The 21,006-nt window shown below is 40.4% G+C and overlaps 1 protein-coding gene across 2 annotated transcripts in view; it reads right to left on the bottom strand.

Annotated features, from left to right (window-relative positions):
• Nucleotides 1–2,312: 2,312 nt before the first annotated feature.
• rab3gap1 (RAB3 GTPase activating protein subunit 1) overlaps nt 2,313–21,006 on the bottom strand; it is an 86,779-nt gene continuing 68,085 nt past the window's right edge. Inside the window, exons 23-25 of one of the 2 annotated variants that reach the window (XM_039757313.1) lie at nt 11,195–11,297; nt 5,305–5,325; nt 2,313–3,225 (exon numbers count right to left, since the gene is read on the bottom strand). In XM_039757313.1, the coding sequence (XP_039613247.1) occupies nt 2,983–3,225; nt 5,305–5,325; nt 11,195–11,297 (367 nt within the window). In that variant the 3' untranslated portion in view covers nt 2,313–2,982. The remainder of the gene's footprint in view (nt 3,226–5,304; nt 5,326–11,194; nt 11,298–21,006) is intronic. The other variant, XM_039757314.1, reaches the window with a different exon arrangement.

Raw genomic sequence — 21,006 nt, 5'->3', positions numbered from 1 at the left:
CGTGTCCAGCTCGAAGGACATTGGCTATTTATGTCAAAATGTTCCTGGTCAAAGTGAACGCTTTGTGTAACGTCTCAAACAAAATATTTTTGCAAAACTAAAATGATGCATGGCGGTGCATGTGCTTTGACGGTAGTGAATGATGCTCTGCCATGCCACAGCACTCAGCCCCCCACGATTAGCTCCTTGCTGAAGTGCATTTGCTTATAAATTATTCATCAGGCTAATCAGAGGACAGAAAGTAAACGGAGGGCAATGCGGGCAGCGCTATTTGTTCTACTGCTCACCGGAGTTATTAGCAGCTACATACACTTAACTCACATGATATAAACATAAATATGAAAAATAATCAGTGAAAGGCTAGTAGAGCGCTTTCTTCACACGCTATTTTCACACTTACGTAGTGTGCAGCAACAAGCAGCTGAATGCAGGCTGCTAAAAAGCACATTCTTTAATTTTGGCAACCCAGGCATGTCAGTGTTCTTGCAAGTGAGCTCCTAGTAAATGAATAATTCCAATAAAAATGCTTGTATAGTGATTTTAATTAGGCTTTATTTATCCTCACATAAGACAACGGCTGGAGTTGTAATCCAATTAGTATGTTAGCACAACAGAAATGTCACTGCTTGGCTGTGGGTTTGTGCAGAGAACGCAGCACACAAGCTGCAGTGAGAGGAAATTTAAGCAGGCCAGAATTTGAGAGGCATTATTATTATTATTTTTTAATTAAATACCAGATGACACTTCAGCCTCCATGGGTACGTAGCATTTTCTTTTCTACTGTACAGCAGTGTCTCCGCTCTGTTTAAACCTTTTCACAGGCATCTTGAATTGGTTTGTCAGTCAGTCATTTTTGCAATACACTAATGATTTGAAATAAGTCAACGTAAAATGGTGGGGCAGAAGCCCCTAAGCGCCACAGGCCTGCATTCCAATCCCAGCCAGGTAACCCTCTGTGTGCTGTTTGCTCATCCCCCCAGTGTGCCCCCCCAACAACCCAAAGATGTACGTTAGCTCCACTAATGACTCTGAACTGGCCCTGAACGTGGGAGTGTGCGAATGCACTGGGACGGGGCTGGCCTGAGGGTGCTAGGCTAGGCTCCAAACTGAGTAAGGACATTTTGAAAAGGATAGATTATTTAATGAAAGGTGGTTTGTTATATCAATATTTCTAACATGGAGAAGAAACCATCAGAGAGGGTGGTGCAGATCTCTTTTAAAATTATTAGTGGTCACCTCCCCATTCTGTGCTTACCAGATCATTAAGATCTTATGTGACCTTTCTTGTATCTGGTAAAGGTTTAGGGCAGTCAAGGCCAAGTCTACCACATTTCATAACCGCTTTTCACCACATTGGATAAGATGATGCTTGGACCCTGCGACTTGTCCATAACAGTCACGGAATTTGTTAAATGCGCTCTCAGGCAGTGACAGCTACAGTTGTCCTTGGTCGGTATGTCTGTATTGATGTTTCTAAGCAATAAAGTGATATAAAAAGGTATAAAAGAGTAATTCTATAAACTTGCAAATTAGCAACAATGATGAAGTTATCAGTCCTACTGTGCAGGAGATCAGTGGGGAGGGATGACCAAACCTGGGCCTTCTGGTCAGCAGGCTACAACTGTACTTAAATATTAATTCAACACCATTTTTACCTTTTTTTTAATTAAGTGCCTAACATAGTGAAGATGTTCCCTTGACAGCTCTCAGCGCTACCTTATTTCTTTTTTAACAGAGAACAGCATTTGAGGGATTGGAGTGTAATTATATCAAGCTAAATCTTACCTTGAGAAATGCTCCTCCTATCCAGACTGCCACTTTACTTTCGTACATGATGCACACTGATAAGCTCTAAGATGCAATAAAAAGTGGCAAATTACACACATTTTGGTTTAACAGCTTTATTTTCAGTAGCAGCTGCCACAAAATTCTTTGTTCCTTAGTGTCTGGAATTAATGTAACACACTGAAAAATATGCAAGAACTGCTTTCACAACTTGATAGCTCTCAAGGATAATATATGCAGAGTGTGTGAGGCTTAACTCATCGGCAGCATTAATAACGAGCAGACAGACCTGCGCACAGTTCATACCTGCCAGCAATCATCACGGCGGTGGAGTCGGCGACCGCTAAGCCTGCTCGACTGTCCTCTGTCATGCAGGCACAAGGCTCGTTCTGTAATGGAGGAGCATCAAACGCTGTCAGCCGCTTGCATCAATTTCCATCAAGTTTAGAATTTGTGAAAATGTTGTTTGGGTAAATGTAAGCAAGTTAAGATTCAAATCCAAAAAAAGAGCCACATTAACAGTACAATCTTTGTCTTAGTGAAGGAATGCTTTTATTTACCTCATAAAATGTAACATTAAAAGTCACTTATAAATAAATTAATTTAACATTTCTGCTGACAGTTCCATCTGCTAAGCAACATTTCTTCTTCAACTCCTTATTCCTTTGCTGACAAGCCTTATAAAATGTCTACAAACTTTATTCATAATTACTTTTTGGTTCACTCTTTATATTAATATAAACTATGTAACATGAATGGCTTCTTTTGCTCGGACATTTAATACTACATTTGGAATTACCGTACTCAATATACATGCATGCATGGCATATGCACAGCTGGCACCTTTCAATACCGCTAAGTCGATGAGCTTCCTAAAACTGGGCAGAGACACACGCAGAAGACGCAGCACAAAGCAGCAGTTCAAATACGTTGTTATGATTCCATTTCATAAGCAGAGCGGATTCCTCTTCCGCTATTAAAGTGCAAGCCTTTCACTGCATGAAAGCAAGGAAACAAACCGAGCGTCAAATCAACATTCCTGATTGCCTCTGTATGCTCATTTTTAACATTTTGATTCGAGCTCTTTGAAAATGGATTTGAATTTTACATGTATATATAACAAACGCAAGTCTATCAAGTCAAACATTTTACAGTTTGTAGAACATGATTACTGATTGGTTTTAGGAACACAAAACCTTAAAAAAAGGAAGTGTCTGCAGCGAATGCTCCGGCCAGTCTGAAATCGTCCTTCATCAAGACACAGAACATGCGCTGAGGGAGCGGCCTGGAGTAGGGGGCTGGCCTGGAGACCACAGCACGTAGGATGACTTCTCGACCTGCTGGAGATGGAAACTCAGAATTGCTTGCGAGGTTTGGCTTGCGCTCTTCTGCAGATCCAAGCTTCCCAGGTTCATCATCTAAAGGGGTCATTACTGCTGCCTTTGAAATAAAGACAAGTACTACGTGAAAAGTGGAACTATCACAAAAATCATACAGTTTCATACTATGGGTTAAAAACCAAAAGGTTTGTTTAATAAAACTAAATGGCAAAAGAAACTGTTTACAGTGCAAATACCAAAAGAATATAACGACAGAAAACAGCGGTGACTTATCAAAACAGCACCAAAAAATTCACCTTCACGCTCAAGTGCACTTCACATACTTTGCTAAACTGGTTACGTGTCTGGAAAGGAAGTCCATGCAGGTGGTGGGGTGGAAATGAAACCTCAAGCCTTGTGATCCTTCGCACTGCCTATGCTGGGTCAGGCTCGGTACACTGACAGAGCGGAGTCCATCTAACAGACGGCAGTTTTTGAATTCCGTTCCTGTTTAATTCCATTTGAAGTCTTTTCCCTTGAAGCTTGGTGGTCTGAATTTTTCGAACAGGACTATGACAATGTTCAAAGCAAACAGTACAGTTGTGCTTGAAAGTTTGTAAACCCTTTAGAATTTTCTATTTCTGCATAAATATGACCTAAAACATCATCAGATTTTCACTCAAGTCCTAAAAGTAGATAAAGAGAAACCAGTTAAACAAATGAGACAAAAATATTATACTTGAGGAAAAATTGAGGAAAATTATCAAATATTACATATTTGTGAGTGGCAAAAGTATGTGAACCTTTGCTTTCAGTATCTGGTGTGATCTACCACCACCATGTTACACAGAGGGGATAAGGTTCTTATGCTGGAATGCAGTGTTTTCCTTTCTCCAAACATAACGTTTTTCATTTAAACCAAAAAGTTCTATTTTGGTCTTATCAGTCCACAAAACATTCTTCCAATAGCCTTCTGGTTTGTCCACATGATCTTTAGCAAACTGCAGACGAGCAGCAATGGTTTTTTTTGGAGAGCAGTGGCTTTCTCCTTGCAACCATGCCATGCACACCATTGTTGTTCAGTGTTCTCCTGATGATGGACTCATGAATATGAACATTAGCCAATGTGAGAGAGGCCTTCAGTTTTTTTAGAAGTTACCCTGGGGTCCTTTGGTGACCTCGCCGACTATTACACGCCTTGCTGTTGGAGTGATCTTTGTTGGTCGACCACTCCTGGGGAGGACTGTGAATTGGTGGAGTCCAAACTCTTTAGAAATGGTTTTGTAACCTTTTCCCCCCGATGAGCATCAACAACTCTTTTTCTGAGGTCCTCAGAAATCTCCTTTGTTCATGCCATGATACACTTCCACAAACATGTGCTGTGAAGAGCAGACTTTGAGAGATCCCTGTTCTTTGAATAACACAGGGTGCCCAGTCACACCTGATTGTCATCCCATTAATTGAAAACACCTGACTCGAATTTCACCTTCAAACTAACTGCTAATCCTAGAGGTTCACATACTTTTGCCACTCACATATATGTAATATTCGATCATTTTCCTTAATTTGTTTAACTGGTTTCTCTTTATCTACTTTTAGGACTTGAGTGAAAATCTGATGAAGTTTTAGGTCATATTTATGCAGAAATATAGAAAATTCTAAAGGGTTCACAAACTTTCAAGCACAACAGTATAATAACCAAGACCAGTGCTCTTATGATCTGTCAGAAGTTGCATTTCAGATTTTTAAAGTGGACCCTGCAACTAAAAATCTGACAGGACTCTAGTGATAAGTTTCTCGTTAAACAAATAGGACCGTTTCTAACACAAAAAAACCTGACCCACTTAACTCGTACCTTCACCATTCATCCACCGTGTATTTCACATTATTTTAAAGCAATCCTACAGCTCCTGTGTGGTGGAAAGTCCCAGGATTCCCAAGGCGCGCAATAAGCAGCCAATTGTTAAGTGAGGTTTACAGCAAGAAAATGGCATTCAATGCCGCAGATCTTCAGAAATGTCAAAGAGACTGCGCTCTGCACTAAAATGTAATTTTCTGGCACTTAACACTTTCTAAATGCACTCGTCTAGACTGGCATTTACCAGCTTTCATATTTGCTGAAATCCTTATGACCCTAGTAGCAAATTTGGTACATGCGACATAATAAGATGAGAAGGCGAGGACAAAAGCTGGTTGTTACCTCGTCAGTAGATTCAGCCAGCTTGTAAAGGGTGACAAAGAAGCATCATTAGGAAAGAAACAAGATGGTGAAATCAAGATAGATGAATACAGAGGGGTTAATCAGGAGGTTAGAGAACATTCATGAGATTCTGGTACGTTTAATAAATTGAGCCACTACGCAGCTTTTGAGGTTTCTCTACATAGACTGACTATCAGTAAGAAAGACAGCCACAGAATCAAAAGTTAAAAACAAAACTGACCAGACCTGATGCAAAACTTCATGAAAATCATTTTCAGTATTTGAGAGCACACTTACCACTCTTTAGATGTCCGCCAAAAGTATAAAAATACAAGAAAAAAACACGTCAAGTGTGACTTTAAATGACGTGCCGTACAGTAACGGGAGCTCCTGTGTCTTTATTCACAGACTTCTCTGAAAGGACCGTGGCTTGCGGTTGTAAAAAGACTGATTATTATTCAATGTATTTGTTGTTATTGTTATGATACGGCCTCTGGCTTGTTACCGTCAACTTGAAATGAAGTTTTGAATCAAAGATATGCTGCTGTCATGGCAAATGAAGAGCCGAGGGGTCAGCCCGTCTTAACTGCCTTCTGGACACGCTGCACACTTAAAAGTTGTCGCAGAGTGCGTGAAGAGGATGGGAAGAGCCTGAAGGCTCCCTGCGTGTGGCCTGACTCCGTAGCTGCGGAATGGTCTTTCACTTTTAAAAACGCAGGATGAACTTTTACATCTCGTGGCGAGTTCGGCTACTGGGGGCTTTGTTTATTGCTGAGGGGACTGGAGATGAGGAAGGGCCGATTCATGTACATCTGTGACGTCACTTGGAGCCAGTGGTCATCGCAGCAGTGCTGGGTGTAAAGCGAGAGACTCGTGTGGTGGACGGTGTGCAGATCATTTTCAGGGCTCAATCACACAGCCAAGCTGAAAACAAGTTTGCTGTTTTCAATTCAGTAACAAACGTATTAATAAAGTTATTTGCTTAGTTTTAAACCAGTTTTTTGTTAAAGATATTTCTAAACCATGTGACCTGGTGGCGCAGCAGCCAGTGCAAAGTGACAACTGAGAATTATCAATGACAGATCTGAAGTATACAGGTAATAATTCTCAGTTCAGCACACTGTGAGGAAGAACTCTGCGCTACCACTCGGCCCATTTGTTTAAACTTCTGTACTACACTTTATCCTTATTATGTATACCTAAACTTTTATGTGAATTCTCGCCACTTCATTGTAAGCTACATAACCTTAATCTGTCCCTCAACAGCTCTCACTAGAAGACTGCAGTACATGTGTGTACGTGACAACACCATTTTCTTTTTCTTCCTAGTTTCAGTAAGCTGATTCATCCAGAAAGATGCACTGATGTCCAGTAAAAACACGTCCAAAGCAATCTTTTGCTTTCTTTTCGCAGTATTTTATGTGCGTTACCATCGATTTCAAAGGAACAAAAATTTGGCTGAAAACACTCAGTAACTGCTGCATGCAGATGTTTACTAAGCCGTTTGCTGCTAAAATGCTTAGGAGTGAACGGCGTCATTGAAAACAATGGCAAATAACTTAACAAGTGGTTTAGGAGCCTTCTGGCCTGAAACTCACACGAAGCACTTAGGCGTGAATGGAATGCAATGGCTAAAAGTGAGCACATTAAAACGAAGACACTGAACTGCTGAAGCCGTCTGTCTGTGCTGACACTACATGCCTAGGGAGAGCAGTTACTGTACGTCATTGTGAGTTTGGTCTATTAAGTCGGGAACAGAAGTGAATCTCACTTTGTACTGATATTCTAACGAATGGACGAACGAACGAATCATCCTGCTAATCCCAGATGTCGGCCTGAATAAACTTCAGTTAGCATGTTGGATTGTGGAGCTGCTGTATCGGAATGTCAAAGCCCTGCAGGACAACTGAGCACCTCTTCAACTACACATTTCACTCCAGTTTGCATAATGTGTTTGACCGAATGAGACATATTAGGGTGGGCCAACCAGTTCATTGTACTTTTAGAAATAGACTTTACTAAAACTACTGAAATGTTTAAAACTATAAAGAGAACAGGTAACGTCTAATAATGGAGAAAAGATCAACCATTCAATGGCACCCACCTCGAAACCAGTCACGTGTTTTGAAAGACATTTGCTGCACCATGTGTCCTCCTGCCTTTCAATGACAGTCGTTTGTGCCCAGCCTGAGCATTTAATGCTGAAGGTGGACTCATTCAAAAGAACTAACATCTGACTTCAATAGAAAATTCACATGAAACAACATGGCAGGGGTTACGAGGCACAGGATTTAAGTATTCATTTCACTTACTCGCCCCACCACAGAGTGACAGTAAAATATTGGCTTTAAACAGAAGCTGTAAAGTGCAGTAAATAGAATTAATAATTAGTAAAGAGGTGTGATTTATGGCTTAAATGGATATGCTGACATATGTGATTTTGTGCTATATTTACATTTTAGCACTTAGATTTAACTTGCCTTTATCCACTCCGAACAATACTGAGAGAGAATATGAGCTGTGTAACCAAGGACGGGGTTAGAAACAGACTAGAAAACAGAAGAGAGCTGAACGTCAAGCACAGAATCGTTCACAGAGCCAAGAACTGGCCGCATACTCTGGAGAAAGACTACAGTATGGAGTCGCTCTGTTTATTCATGTAAGGTAAGCGCCTGCTGCTGGCTCACTGACTCTCCATCTTAGTGCTGTCTTGTTGGACATTATTATGGATGTTTTCTTCAAACCAAGTTACCTGAAGAAGGCTGAAGAGATCACCTAAGCCACAGACCAGAAGCCTGCACAGGGACTCATTTGCATTTACAACTGTTTGACTGAAGAAGTTAAACTGGCATCGAACATTATGTTAAGTGCCATTTTTCTCTAATATTCAAGTGGTTTGTTCTGGGCCGCCTGTTATGAAGCATTTGTGGGGTTGTCTTTTTGGGCTAACATTACCCTGCAATGCCCCTTATATTGCTAACTAGCAACTCCTGGTGAGGTCGCCAATGAGACGGGCAGTATGGGGTGCACATTTCCATCTATTTGTCTCCAATTGACAGTTTGGCCTTTACTGTTGAATATGTATGTCTGTGACACCCATGGAGCTTAGGGGAGTGCATTCAAGAAGCACATCTTCACGCAATCCTAACTAAGTTACTTCAGGCTTTTAGTTGGATTGGAACTTTTTATACAGAATGTGACGGAGATAATTGGGACTTCACAGCTATGGCAGCCAAATGAGCCTGGCAGGCTGAACGGCCGCCGCAGTGAAACATCTGATTATGGCTGTGATGTGCTGGTATGCTCCCAGCAAATTTGACATTCTTACTCATCTGGTTTGTAATAAACTATTATGTATATGAACACCTACTTTGTTTACTTTGAAATTCCCCACCTATTTAAAAATACTTCTACTTAGTGAAGATGGACATACAAAGTATAACGCAAGTGTTGACTCAAGGTTTAATTGTCAAGTTTTATGCTACTCTTCAATTTACTGGCACATGCATCCTCTGTGAGAAACAAAATTTTTATTATTTTCTTTATTATATTCACATTCACCTCTCACAAAAGCAGCGAACAAGTCTACAAGAGCCGCCAACATTACTAAATAATTTGCTGGTATGATGTGAGATTGCAGCAGAGTCCTTCACAGCAAATGTCATGTCAGCTACAAAAGGTCCCAAATTCTGAAAAGGGTTAGCTTTGTCTCTATTAGCCAGATGACAAAGTATGTGCAGAACCTGAGAGGCTGCATGGCAGACGGAGGGACACAGAGAGCAGATAATGAAGCCTGGAATGATTCCACAACAGCATTCTGTTTCGATGAAGGTATCACACTCCACCATCAGCACTCTTCTGCAAACGACTTTTAAAATGTATACCTGACATAAATTTGAAGTTGTTTTGTCACAAGCCTAAAAACTGCCAGATAATACAACTTCTGTGACCTCTGGCAATTATGAACAAATAAACAGACACGGGCCGCTGCAGTGACAGGCAGACACAGACAGTGAGCAGCTTGTCCATTCAGGGTATCAATGCTTGTACTAGTGACCTCCTCAAAGCAGATGGTTTTTAAAGTGGATAATTCAAACACTTCATCAGAATAGTCAGAACTGGCTACAACAATCTTTGAGGATCAGCTCACTTAAAGGCAAAGATGAGCCATGTATTTTGTATATCTGTGTACAAAATTTCATAAAGATTTGGCTTTCCTGATGCGGCTGTCAAAAAGCGTAGTAATGGACGCAAGGTTAACATGTTTTGCAGCCAATGGCTAAAACAAAATGACAAAAATATATAAGAAGCGGCTGAATTGTCTCAGCTCTACTAGAATATAGACCGATACCCCTGGATCTGACCAGAGAGCAGGCGTACATGCAGGAACATCTCCCATAGTCCTCGGAGAAGACCTGCAGCTTGTAGGGATCAGGCAGATCCCAAAGTGTGAGGCCTTCTGTGGATCCTGCAGACATCAACAGCCACATGAACACAGAAAAGAGCGATGAAGGCTGCAAGATGTTGAAGACTCCAGACAGTCAAGTCCTGTTTAGTCATCAACACAACTGTCTACTTCTACTTTTGGTTTCTTGTAACAAATATGTTGTGAACTTATTTCTACTGAAGTGAGTAAAACAGATTGAGGCACTTTTAGTGTGGATTAACTACTCTGATTTGAGTTAAAGTTTCAGGTAGACACCTAGAGGCAAATAAGAAGTCATCTTATGCTTCTGTGCAGCCTGCTTATTTGCCTGGAAAAAATATTTCATATATGTAACTTGTTATGATTTTATAAATATTGCATGGCTAAAGTCAACTTGCAGCTTTTACACTGAATGAACTTTTCAAAAGCCTCCGATTAGTTACATCATGGGAGGCTTATTAGAAGAGGCACAGACGGTGGACATGCTATGGAGACGAATGTAGAAAACAACACGTCATGATGTGATGATTGACAGGGCTTCTTAATGTAGGTAGTCGTCGTAAAAATTATAACAAGTAAATTAGTTCAGTCTCTAGCACATAACCTCACTTGGCGTAATCCCAGTTTGGGGCTATACGTGGTAAAAGAAGTTCAGTGTAAAATAGGTATTACACATAAAAACAGCAAATTGAATATACAAAGCCTGATGTGTGTTTCTCGTCCAGTATGCTAAGCCACACTGTTGTGCCAACATTTGCACCGATTCCCCAGTTGTACAGGGAGAGACCACAGGCTACATTTAATTCCAAAATGTTTCACCTTAGAATGAAAACCTGCAGCCACAGCGGCCCTCCGGGACTGGAGTTTGAGATCCCTGTCTTAGACTGAGAATGGTGCTTAGTGTAGTTTATGACGCCGCCTTTCCTCTTTTATTATTGACAATCACAATTAGTCATCCATTTTTGTTCATGCTGGCACAGCTGTAACATCTGCTTAGCTTGGAAATTAAATAATTTACAACAGGGCTATTGTCAATATGAAAATGTGGATATTTTAAATGTGTGTCATGTTTTAAATTGGGAAGCTGCAAAGAATTCTAGAAGGTATGTTAAAAATGAGACATCACAGCCTTAAACTACACCTACGGTATATCAGACTGACGCAGTATCATAAAATATGTCTGCACAATTAGAACCTGACAATAAATAAAGCAAAGGGTTTAGACTGCTTGATATTTTTGTCTGTTACCTGACTGAGTACGCCAGACAAAAGCTACCATATATATCACTACTAAATAGAAAAGAAAAATACTGCAGTACTCGGAATAGAAATTGAAATATTCTTTGGAGACGCATTACTGCTTTACAATTTGAAACTAGAGGGCAAGATCTGGAATCACCAATCTGGACATCATTTTATAAATATAAAAATACAGTTCAAATAAAAAAAAAAAAATGTTTATACCCTTTGAGCGTTGACAAATAATTTATGGATAATCCTTCCAGCCGGCCCTCTCCCTGCTCCGATTACAGTGACTTCTGGTTCTTCCAGTAGTGAGATTACAAACCTAAGAAAAAAAAATCCAATCATTATCTGGAAAACACGAGGGTCTTGTCTGAAATGCAAGCAGATTCCATATACCGTAATTATCTACAAGATTAAAATTTGTAATAGCAAGAGAGAGTACTTTTGAAGGAAGTTCAACGTGGAATTACCTCATGTAGGCCATTCATCCATTTACTTAACCTGCTAAATTCAATTCTGGGGTCACATGCAGCTCGATCCCACCCTGCCTGACATGAAGAGCTCACTGCTGCGCACGCACACACACACACACGATCATGTCAGGCCAATCCAGAGTCAATTTACAATACAGAAATAAAATGTACAACACTGAGCTCAACTATGATAAAGCTTGCCATTTATTTAACGTTCAGGGTGCTGCAGCTTTTATGTGAGGTGTGTGGTAAAGGGAGTAAGGGGTTCATAGTACTACGCTGGTTTTAGATAGAAACAGTGCACGGGAGCTCCTGGCGGGTGCAGGTGTGCGCTATAGTGTGGGGTGTTGAGGAGGAGATTGGGGGACATGCATTCACGTGCTGAGATGCACAATTCAAACAATTTCATTGTTACTACTCTGAGGTTAACAATTAAGACACCTGCACCCGCGTGCGTATAAAGGGGTCTAAGGTGACAGAGACAGGACACAAAAGAAAGGAGGGGTTGTAGGGAACAAAAAACAAGAGTCCTGAGGTTAAAAGGAAGGAAAGAAAAGTAAATAATGAGAGGCAAGATCACAGCTAAGCTGGTGCAATAGTGTGGAGGCAAGCGGTTAGGAAATGGTCCTGAGGGGAACAAGTGGCTGGCACTCACGGAACATTGTCACTTCTGATTAACGAAAAACGCGACCAACCACCCAGGGAGAAGGGAATAAAAATCACAAGGCTTCCTGCTGAAGGAAGTGGAAGTGGTGGCAGGAACACAGGCCAGACTGAAGGGGTGACTGCACTTCTCGGTGGACGAGGAGACCGACAGTAGAGACTGCAGCACCATGGCTCATGATAGTTTTAATGGGCAGATTCCTGACAGTGCTTTTAACTCCTGGCTTATCTTTGGGTGTTATTGATTATTTATGTGACTTTTAACCTCAACCATGGCACTGGATTTTATTATGGATTATATATTTATCTCTTTATGAAGATTCAGCACTGCACTTTATTTGATTTTGGAGCTCTATTGAATAACAAAATCCACTATGCACCATTTTGTGAACTCACTCGCCTGAGCCCATCTCTGTGCCAGCAGCACTCAACCCAAGCATCACAGATTTGTAATGCTAGTTCTCTTGCCTTTCTGTACATGTCAGTCTAAGTTATGACACTACATTAACTGCTCAACCTTAAAAGACAGAATCGATTATGCCCAGGGTAGCTGGAATCCCTTACTGTGGCAATTGCTTCATTCCAGCTGTGTTTGCTAGAAGTCCCTAAACCTGAAATGGCAGTAAGGCATAAGTTGTTACCGTCCTTCAGACGAGTCTTCTGTCTTTTTTTTTCTTACTATATTAGACCATGATTTAACTTAACCACTCCACACACTTATTTCTGAACACACAATATTAAGACAACAGTAATGATCATTGCCGAATAAAAATAAAAAAACAACTCGAGTGCTTTAATGATAAAAATTCAAGAATATCCTCTGATCGTGTGTCACAACCGCATCTGCCATCATTAAATCCTAACTGTCACAATGGAAGAACGCCAAGGAATAAAAATTGGCAGAGAAATATGTTCTTAGGCTGCCAGTTGAATTTGCAATTTATTTTATCTTAAAGTATTTTTAATATTTACAGGCCTGCTGTAGGTTTTCTTTTCCTTTCTCCACATATATATAGGAAAAGGTGCTGTAATATAGAAATTTCAATGTCAAATTCACAACAGATTTAGACAGCCTTAAATGTTGTTTGATCATTTCCTTTGTAATGTGTGTCTACCAATATATTTATATATTTTAAACCTTACTGGTTTTAAACAAGGGAAGGTCACAGTAATTCCTGTTTTAGTGAACACAGTTTCTGTTTTCAGGCTAGAAGTTACCTTTTTGACCTGAGTTGCCTCGAAAGCTTGCATATTGTAATCTTTTTAGTTAGCCAATAAAAGGTGTCATCTTGCTTGACTTTTCACTACATTCATAATGGCTAGCATGGTACTACAAGCAAATTATAGAAAAATAGAGAAAAAAAAAAGATCTAAATCCGTTAAGTACTCTCGTTCGCTAACTAAGCAGAGTTAAGGTTACACCCTGAGGCAGATGCATGAATGAGGAGTCCCAGCCACAGCCTGATGAGTCTCTCTCGGAATTAAGCTAAAAAAAAATCGGTACTGCAAGCAAACTATGATACTTAATGCAATGTGAAAGCCGCAAAATTCTAGAAAAAAACCTGATCTAAAACCATTAAGTAGTTCTAACGTGGACAGACAGACAAATGGGTCTAAAAAACTATAAGAAATTTCGTGCTTGGGCCATGAAATTTTTAAAAACATTTCTTAGCGAGCAGTTATGTATCAAGGGTAACCTACATGCCAAATTTCTAGTCCCAAGTCCTCATGGTTCGCGAGATTTCGTGGTGAGTGAGTCAGTGGTATTTGGCTTTTGCATATTGTGAACGCTGGCCCAGGCACAGACAGACGGACAACAGATTGTTCATCACCACACACTGTTTATTTACAATATTTACAATTTGCTCACGTACACCCCCAGTGCCTCTTGCACTGATTCCCCCAAAGTCCAGGGCTCACAGTCCTTGTGCCTTTCCTCTGGCCGCCTCCAGTCCTCTCTCCAGCTCTGCCAACTACCTCCCGACATCCACCAATGACTGGAGGGAGGCGGCCCCTCTTATGGGAACCCGGATGGGCTCCAGCTGCTTCCCGGCAATTAGACTTGGCCACACCCCGTGTGGCAGAAGTGCCAGCTGCGCACCCGGAAGCCGTCCGGGTGTTCCCTGTCGTCTTCCCCCCGGCACTTCCTGGTGTGGCGGAAGTGCCGGCTCCCGGGATGATAAGGCACTGGGGCGCCGCCTGGCGGTGGCCACGGGTCCCTACAGGGCTGGGCTTCCAAGCCCTCTACCCGAGGCCCCCAACATAACCAGGATGGACGCCCCCTCGCGGTCTGGAGGAGGCACACGCCCTCCTCTGGTCCTCCACCACAATATATAAATTTGAACACTGAACATAAATCTTCTTCTTCTTCTGTCAAGTTGATTTCTTTCCCCCAAACCCTCCTGGAGATAAGGGCTGCAGCATTCAACATGTGAAGCCTTCATGTGTACGGAGACTTATCTGCACATTCAGGCAATCACAGAGCTTTCTTGACAGTGTAACATTTACAGGAAAACTACTGTTGTTAATAATTTGGCACAAAACCATTTTCTACAAATATATGTTAAAAATGAGGTGAATGAGTGGGATGAAAAATATTTATAAGATTTAGGACATTCCACAAGAAAAAACATAGGCCGGGTTGTTAACATTTCCCAGATAACAATGAGCTGAGAAAGGCTCATTTTGACACAGAGGGACATTGTGGGGTCTAGAAATGTGGAATTAGAGTACTGGCTGTGGTCCCGTGGCAATGGGAGAAAATCAGAGAAACAAAGTGACGAACTGCATTCATGTTCTTTTACAGGAAGTACAAAGTGCTTAAATTAGGCCAGCTGAAAATCTTTCCGTCCATTTGCAGAGCCTGCTGCTCAAATTCCAGGTCACTACAGTAGGGGCAGGAATTTGCTCCAGTATTATAAGATGCAGGGTAGGAACCAACCCAGAATGGCATCACAAGTCTTAACCCAGGGCACATTTGCCGATCTCACTAGGGTTTATTTAGAGACCCCAGTCAATCTTATCTGTTCAACTTTGGAAGTAAAACTGGAGTAGCTGGAGAAAAGCTCACCAAGACTAACTGGGAGAACGAGTAAACATAACACAGACAATGCATAATGTAACTTAAACCTCAGTTATACAAACTTAAATAGGATCAGGTTCACTATAAGAGCCACTCTTGAGTAACTTAATGTTAAATTCACATCTAATAGATTACGGTACAGTCTTTTACCCCCTGTAAATTAATCTGTAAAACTGAGTGTTCATTAAGTTAGTTAGGTAACAGTCTCACTGCTAGCATGGATAGTTAGATTAGTTCACAAACAGAGCATTGGCATACGGCTTACGGACGGTTCTACGTGTAATACGACTCTATGACCAGTAAGTCTTCTTTAAAAGACATTCTTTAAACAAGAACTTTTCTTTTCTTTGTAGTATCAACCTTTCTGTACTTTTATGTAAACTGTTTTGCTTGGAATTTTACAAAAACTTTTAAAACAAAGATATCTGGATTGTGAAATTATCTGAAAAGGTGTCCCACTATTGCCTGAACTGTCTTATGAGGCAAGCTGAAAGCTGAAGAACTTTGGTAATTCTGAACAAATGCAGCCACATTCACGTATCCATTGTTATTTTGCAGCTCTTTTCAAACTGATCAAAAACAAACTATAAATTGAAATCTAAAGACAAAATTGTAAGTGATGGAATAAATGCATGTGAACTGAAAGCCACTGTAGGATAAAGTGGGCATTGCCCGTTCTGATTAGATTAGAAAGAACTTTATCCCAGGGGGAAATGTGGCTTTTTACAGAAGTGCTTTAAATAAATACATAAACACATACACTTTGGTCTGAACATACACCAGAATGACTATAAACCAAGAAAATGTAAAATTCAGAAAAGTTCTGACTTGGCTGTCACAGTGAGGCATCATGCGTACTGCTCTTGGCATAAAGGAGCCCCAGTAACGTTTGGCACTCAGGTTTGTTGGAGTGGAGGATGCAGTTATCTGTCTGCTCCACAAGGCTTATTCTCTCCTGGACAAAGCTGGCCACACTGTGTGGATTATATCTTTTGATTTCTCCAGTGACTTCAATACCATCCAGCCAACCCTGCCAAGGGGATAACTCATAGATATGCAGGTGGACGAGGCTATGATGTCCCAGACCATGGACTCTCTGTCAGGCAGACCACAGTTTGTGAGACGGATGTCAGCACCATCAGGGACAGTCCCAGCTCCTTTTCTCTTCACTCTGTACACCTCCGGCTATAAATATAACAGCAGGTCATGTCACTTCAGAAATTCTCAGAAGACTCTGCACTTACGGGGTATATTGATAAAGGTATGAGACAGAGAATAGAAGTCAGGTGAAGTTTGTTTCTTGGTGTAAAGAGAATCGTCTGAATCTTAACATCAGCAGAACCAAGAAACTGGATACTGACCTTCACCGTGCTGAACAGCCTCTATGTCTGGTCACTATTCAAGGAGTAGATGTAGACATGGTCAACTCCAACAAGGAAGGAAGGGGATGGATGGATGGATGGATGGATGGATGGATGGACTTTATTAATCCCAAGGGGAAATTCACTGCGGGTCCACATTAATCACAGGTTGGACTGGTCTCAGAACACAGAGGAAGTATATAAGAAAGGACATTGGGAGAAGGATGTTAAGGATAGAGCTGTTAGGAAAAAGGGAAAAGAGGAAGGCCTAAGAGAAGGTGTATGGATGTGGTGAGAGGACATGCAGGTGATGGGTGTAACAGAACAAGATGACGAGGATAGGAAGATATGGAAGAAGATGATCCGCTGTGGCAACCCCTAATGGGAGCAGCCATAAGTAGAAGAAGAGCAGGCTCTTTTTCATTAGGAGACTGTGTTCCTGCACTCTCCTTAGCATTACATTATTTCTCAACTTGTAAAAAGTGTTGCATTTTTTGGCTTGAAAAATACCATTTTTATTAAATCTCATCTTTCTAATGTAAAACATTCAAAAAACTAAAAGTACAAAGCCAGACGTATAGAAAGTATAACAATGAAAGAAATAATAGTAATAATAATAATATGAACAGCACGTGTGCATGAGTCTCACGTTCAGATTCCCATAATCACTTTAGGTTTCACTGACCGTTTCAATTTCACTACATGAAGAGAGAGGCACCCCATCTTCACTGCTGACGAGCGCCGTTTCTTACGAGACGCCATTATGAGGCTACTGTTGCCAGGGTAACGCTTATGCAAGACACCTATTGCCCAAGTAAAGCTCAGAACTAATGATGTTGGCACTTTTACAGCCCGAGTGATGCTCAGGCCTAATGCTAAGGAGGTTAATGTGGGAAGTGACTTCCTTCATATCTTCTATAACTAACAAGAGAGACCCAGTGAATCAACAAACAGATTAAAAGGGCACTGCAGTGGGTTAAAAAAAAAAAAAAAGTCATTTAATAATAAGTTCTTCGAATGTATGTGTCTGTTTTTTTAAGTACAGATTTTATTGTTATACTTATCTTCCCTTTAAGGCCAACTTATTCAAATGGCAGCTCGCGACCTAGAAGCTACCTCTGAGTGGTCCAGCCTGTGGTCCCACCAAAAAAAAAAAATACACACACACACTCACTTACATACACACGTACACACACGCACACACACACACACAATACATACATACATACACACACACACACACACACACACACACACACGTACACATATACACATACGTACACACACACACATACATACATACACACGTTACCAGCAATGTATGAAAAGCAGGCATTGTATAGAATGACGAAAATTGGACGTCAAAGTATGAAACGATTAATATCTCACACATTTGCTAGGCATTCTATGCAATGCCAAAAGCCAAACTGCCTGCTTTTCATACATTGCCGGTAACATAAATATTAAATAAGCCAGTGTTTTAATGCTTTAGGTTTCACTTCTGCACACAGTCAAAAGGACATTTTGCTCCTGCACACTGAGAAAGTAAAGCGACTGGCCAGATGACAACCTGTTATACAACAGACACAGCAGTGTTACATGAAGTCTTATGGTGTTGAAGTAACCCTTAAGTGTATAAATGGAGAGTGTGGACCCTTATATAGACACTCTAAGTGTTAATTTAACACTAGCAATGTGCACCCTTGGCTAAGAAAGCCAATGAATACGGATAAGACCCTCAAATGCTCTGTAGAATCGTCTACTCCAAACTCTTCCAATTCTGTATCAATTTTAGAAATTTCATCCCAAAACCAAGTAAAAATGTTAAAAGATCACAATCCAAGTTTTCATTTACTTTTACTGTACAGTGAGGCGAGCAATGGCCATTGTGCATTATCTTCACTGTGGTACAACTAAACAAAAAACATGAAAGCCTTCAATTATAAAACCATTTCAAAATGAAGCTTGCTGTTTAGAGAAGTAAATCATTAGAATTTTTAAAATGAAAAAATTAAAATCTTGAGGCTTCCACATTGTAGCATGTTAGTACAACAAGCCAGCAGGCACTCTGGGCTTCGTCCTGTTGCATATCAAGCTGCCAAATATGAGAAAGCTGACACCATTACAGAACAGCTTGTTCTACCTTGTGTAACAGACGTGTGCACCAAAATTCTAATACCAGCAAACTAAAACATGTTCACTCTCTGCACTTACCCCCAATTTCAACAATCTTGTGAAAATAAGACAAGCCCAAAATACATATTAAAAAGACAAATGTACATTAAATGTAATTCTATATTAAACACCCATGTGCCAAGTTATTTTTGGATGAGTACCGTGCACATTTTATCTGTTATGTACACTGAATTTAAATGCTGAATTGGTACTTACTGTTATTTGTTAAAGTGTGATATTTAAGGGGAAGTCTATTTTGAAATCACGGCTAATAAAGGGTCTTCACTGGAAAAAAAACAGTCAAAAAAAAAAAGTACAAAAATGTTGAGAAGCACTGTTTGAGAGTATACTTTACTAGTTGTCATATTATTAAAACCAAACCATTGGTATTAACAGGTCTGGAGACTTGAGGGCTGCATCTCTGCTTTTTATAAATGAAGACTCCCTTAACCTCACAAAGTGTGACCGACAGCCTGCACTCGAGTAGTCAGCAGAAAATAAAAACCACATTTAAACACATTAAAATAAATTCATCCCACTAATAACAACAAAACTACATTTATTCAGATAAATATATATTTCTCCAGCAAGTCACAAAATTTGTTGATGGGCTCCAATTGTTTAGGAAATTAGTGGATCACCTCATTTAAGTGAATTTGTCAGAGTAAACATCCCTCCACCTCTGTGTACAGCAAGCACTCCAGTATGGTAGAGACTTTGACAACAAAGCTTTAACGTTACGTTTAAATCGTATTCACAAACCTTTTTCAAATGTACTGCACTATACTAAGTATCTTCTTACAGCTTTAGAATATGTCCCATTATTGTATTCATCATTATGTTTTCTTTGGGGTTTAAGTTTAATTCAAGTATATAGGTGGTCTTCGGTTGGAGTTAGGCCACCAAAGTTTTTCATTAGAAGAACTGGTTGTAAATACCAATAGTGCAAAGAGTTTTTTTAAAGTAGTAGTTATTTTGTTCAGCACAGAGTTGATCAGAGCCAACTGGGGGGAATGGAGGATTCCAAAGAGTATTACTTTGCCTGGGAACCTCGTGAAACCGATTACCTGGCTAACTGAGGTCAGATGGAACTGCTGAGTCATATGGTGTCTTGGTGTTTTATTAAATTATCAATATGCTTTCAGTTTAAACAATTCTCAGTTAAAATATAAAGTATATATAACCTGTGTATATATAAAAGCCAAATACCACTGAGTCACTCATCATGAAATCTCCCGAACCTTGAGAACTTGGGACTTGAAATTTGGCATGTAGGTTACCCCTGGCCCATAGGTGCTCGCTAAGAAACAGTTTTAAAAATTTCGTGGTCCAAGCGCGAAATTTCTTATAGTTTTTTTAGACCCGTTTGTACGTCTGTCCGCTTTTCATGAGAGAACTACTTAACTGACTTAGATCTTTTTTTCTATAATTTGCTTGAACATTCCATTGATTTTGCGACTTTCTCATCGCACTAAGTATCATAGTTCCTGTGCAGTATTGATTTATTAGCACGGATCTGAGAGAGACTCATTGGGCTGCGGGGAGGAGGGCGGGGCCGTCCTCACCCACGTGTCTGCCTCTGGGTGTAACCTTAATTCTGCTTAGTTAGCGAATCAGAGAACTACTTAACGGAATTAGATCTTTTTTTCTAGAATTTGCTTGAACATTCCGATTGATTTTGCAACTTCTCTCAATGCTCTAAGAATCATAGTTCGCTTACAGGAGCGATATATTTGCGCTAATCAGAGACAGAGGCTGCGGGCCGAGGGGAGGAGGAAGAGTGACATCAGGAGTAGAGAGCTGGGCAGGGACCTCCTCATTGTCCTGTTTCACTAATATGCGGGCAAAGCCACAGGGGATGGTATATATAATTAAAGCTGTGTTAAAACACACAGAGAACAAGGCAGAAACTGAGGGAAAAGATGGTGCAGTCAATCTTGAGACAAAAGCAGGATCTGTGCTAAGTCAGAGCCCTGACCTAAATGCCATCACAATTTCACGATAACACCTCACTTTACTTTCTGCCGTGGTTCCAGACATAAATCCAAACAAAGAATAGGCAAGTACTTCTTCATCACAATGTACAAAAATAATATTGACTCATTCAAAAAGATTGCTTATTGTAAAAGCTGCCACAAATATGTAAAAAATCACAGCAGTAACTACTTTTACAAATTCTGTTATCTAGCCTTACTTTTTAGGAGGTGTCACATAAAGAAAAGGGTTTAACTTTTAAATACTAAACTTCCCAAATGTAACACATCAAAAATGACTCCT

Source organism: Polypterus senegalus, chromosome 6 (assembly GCF_016835505.1).
Source record: "Polypterus senegalus isolate Bchr_013 chromosome 6, ASM1683550v1, whole genome shotgun sequence".
NCBI classification, from domain to species: Eukaryota; Metazoa; Chordata; class Cladistia; order Polypteriformes; family Polypteridae; genus Polypterus; species Polypterus senegalus.
The sequence above is the reverse complement of the archived record's forward strand: the minus strand, read 5'-3'. Positions and strand labels throughout refer to the sequence as shown.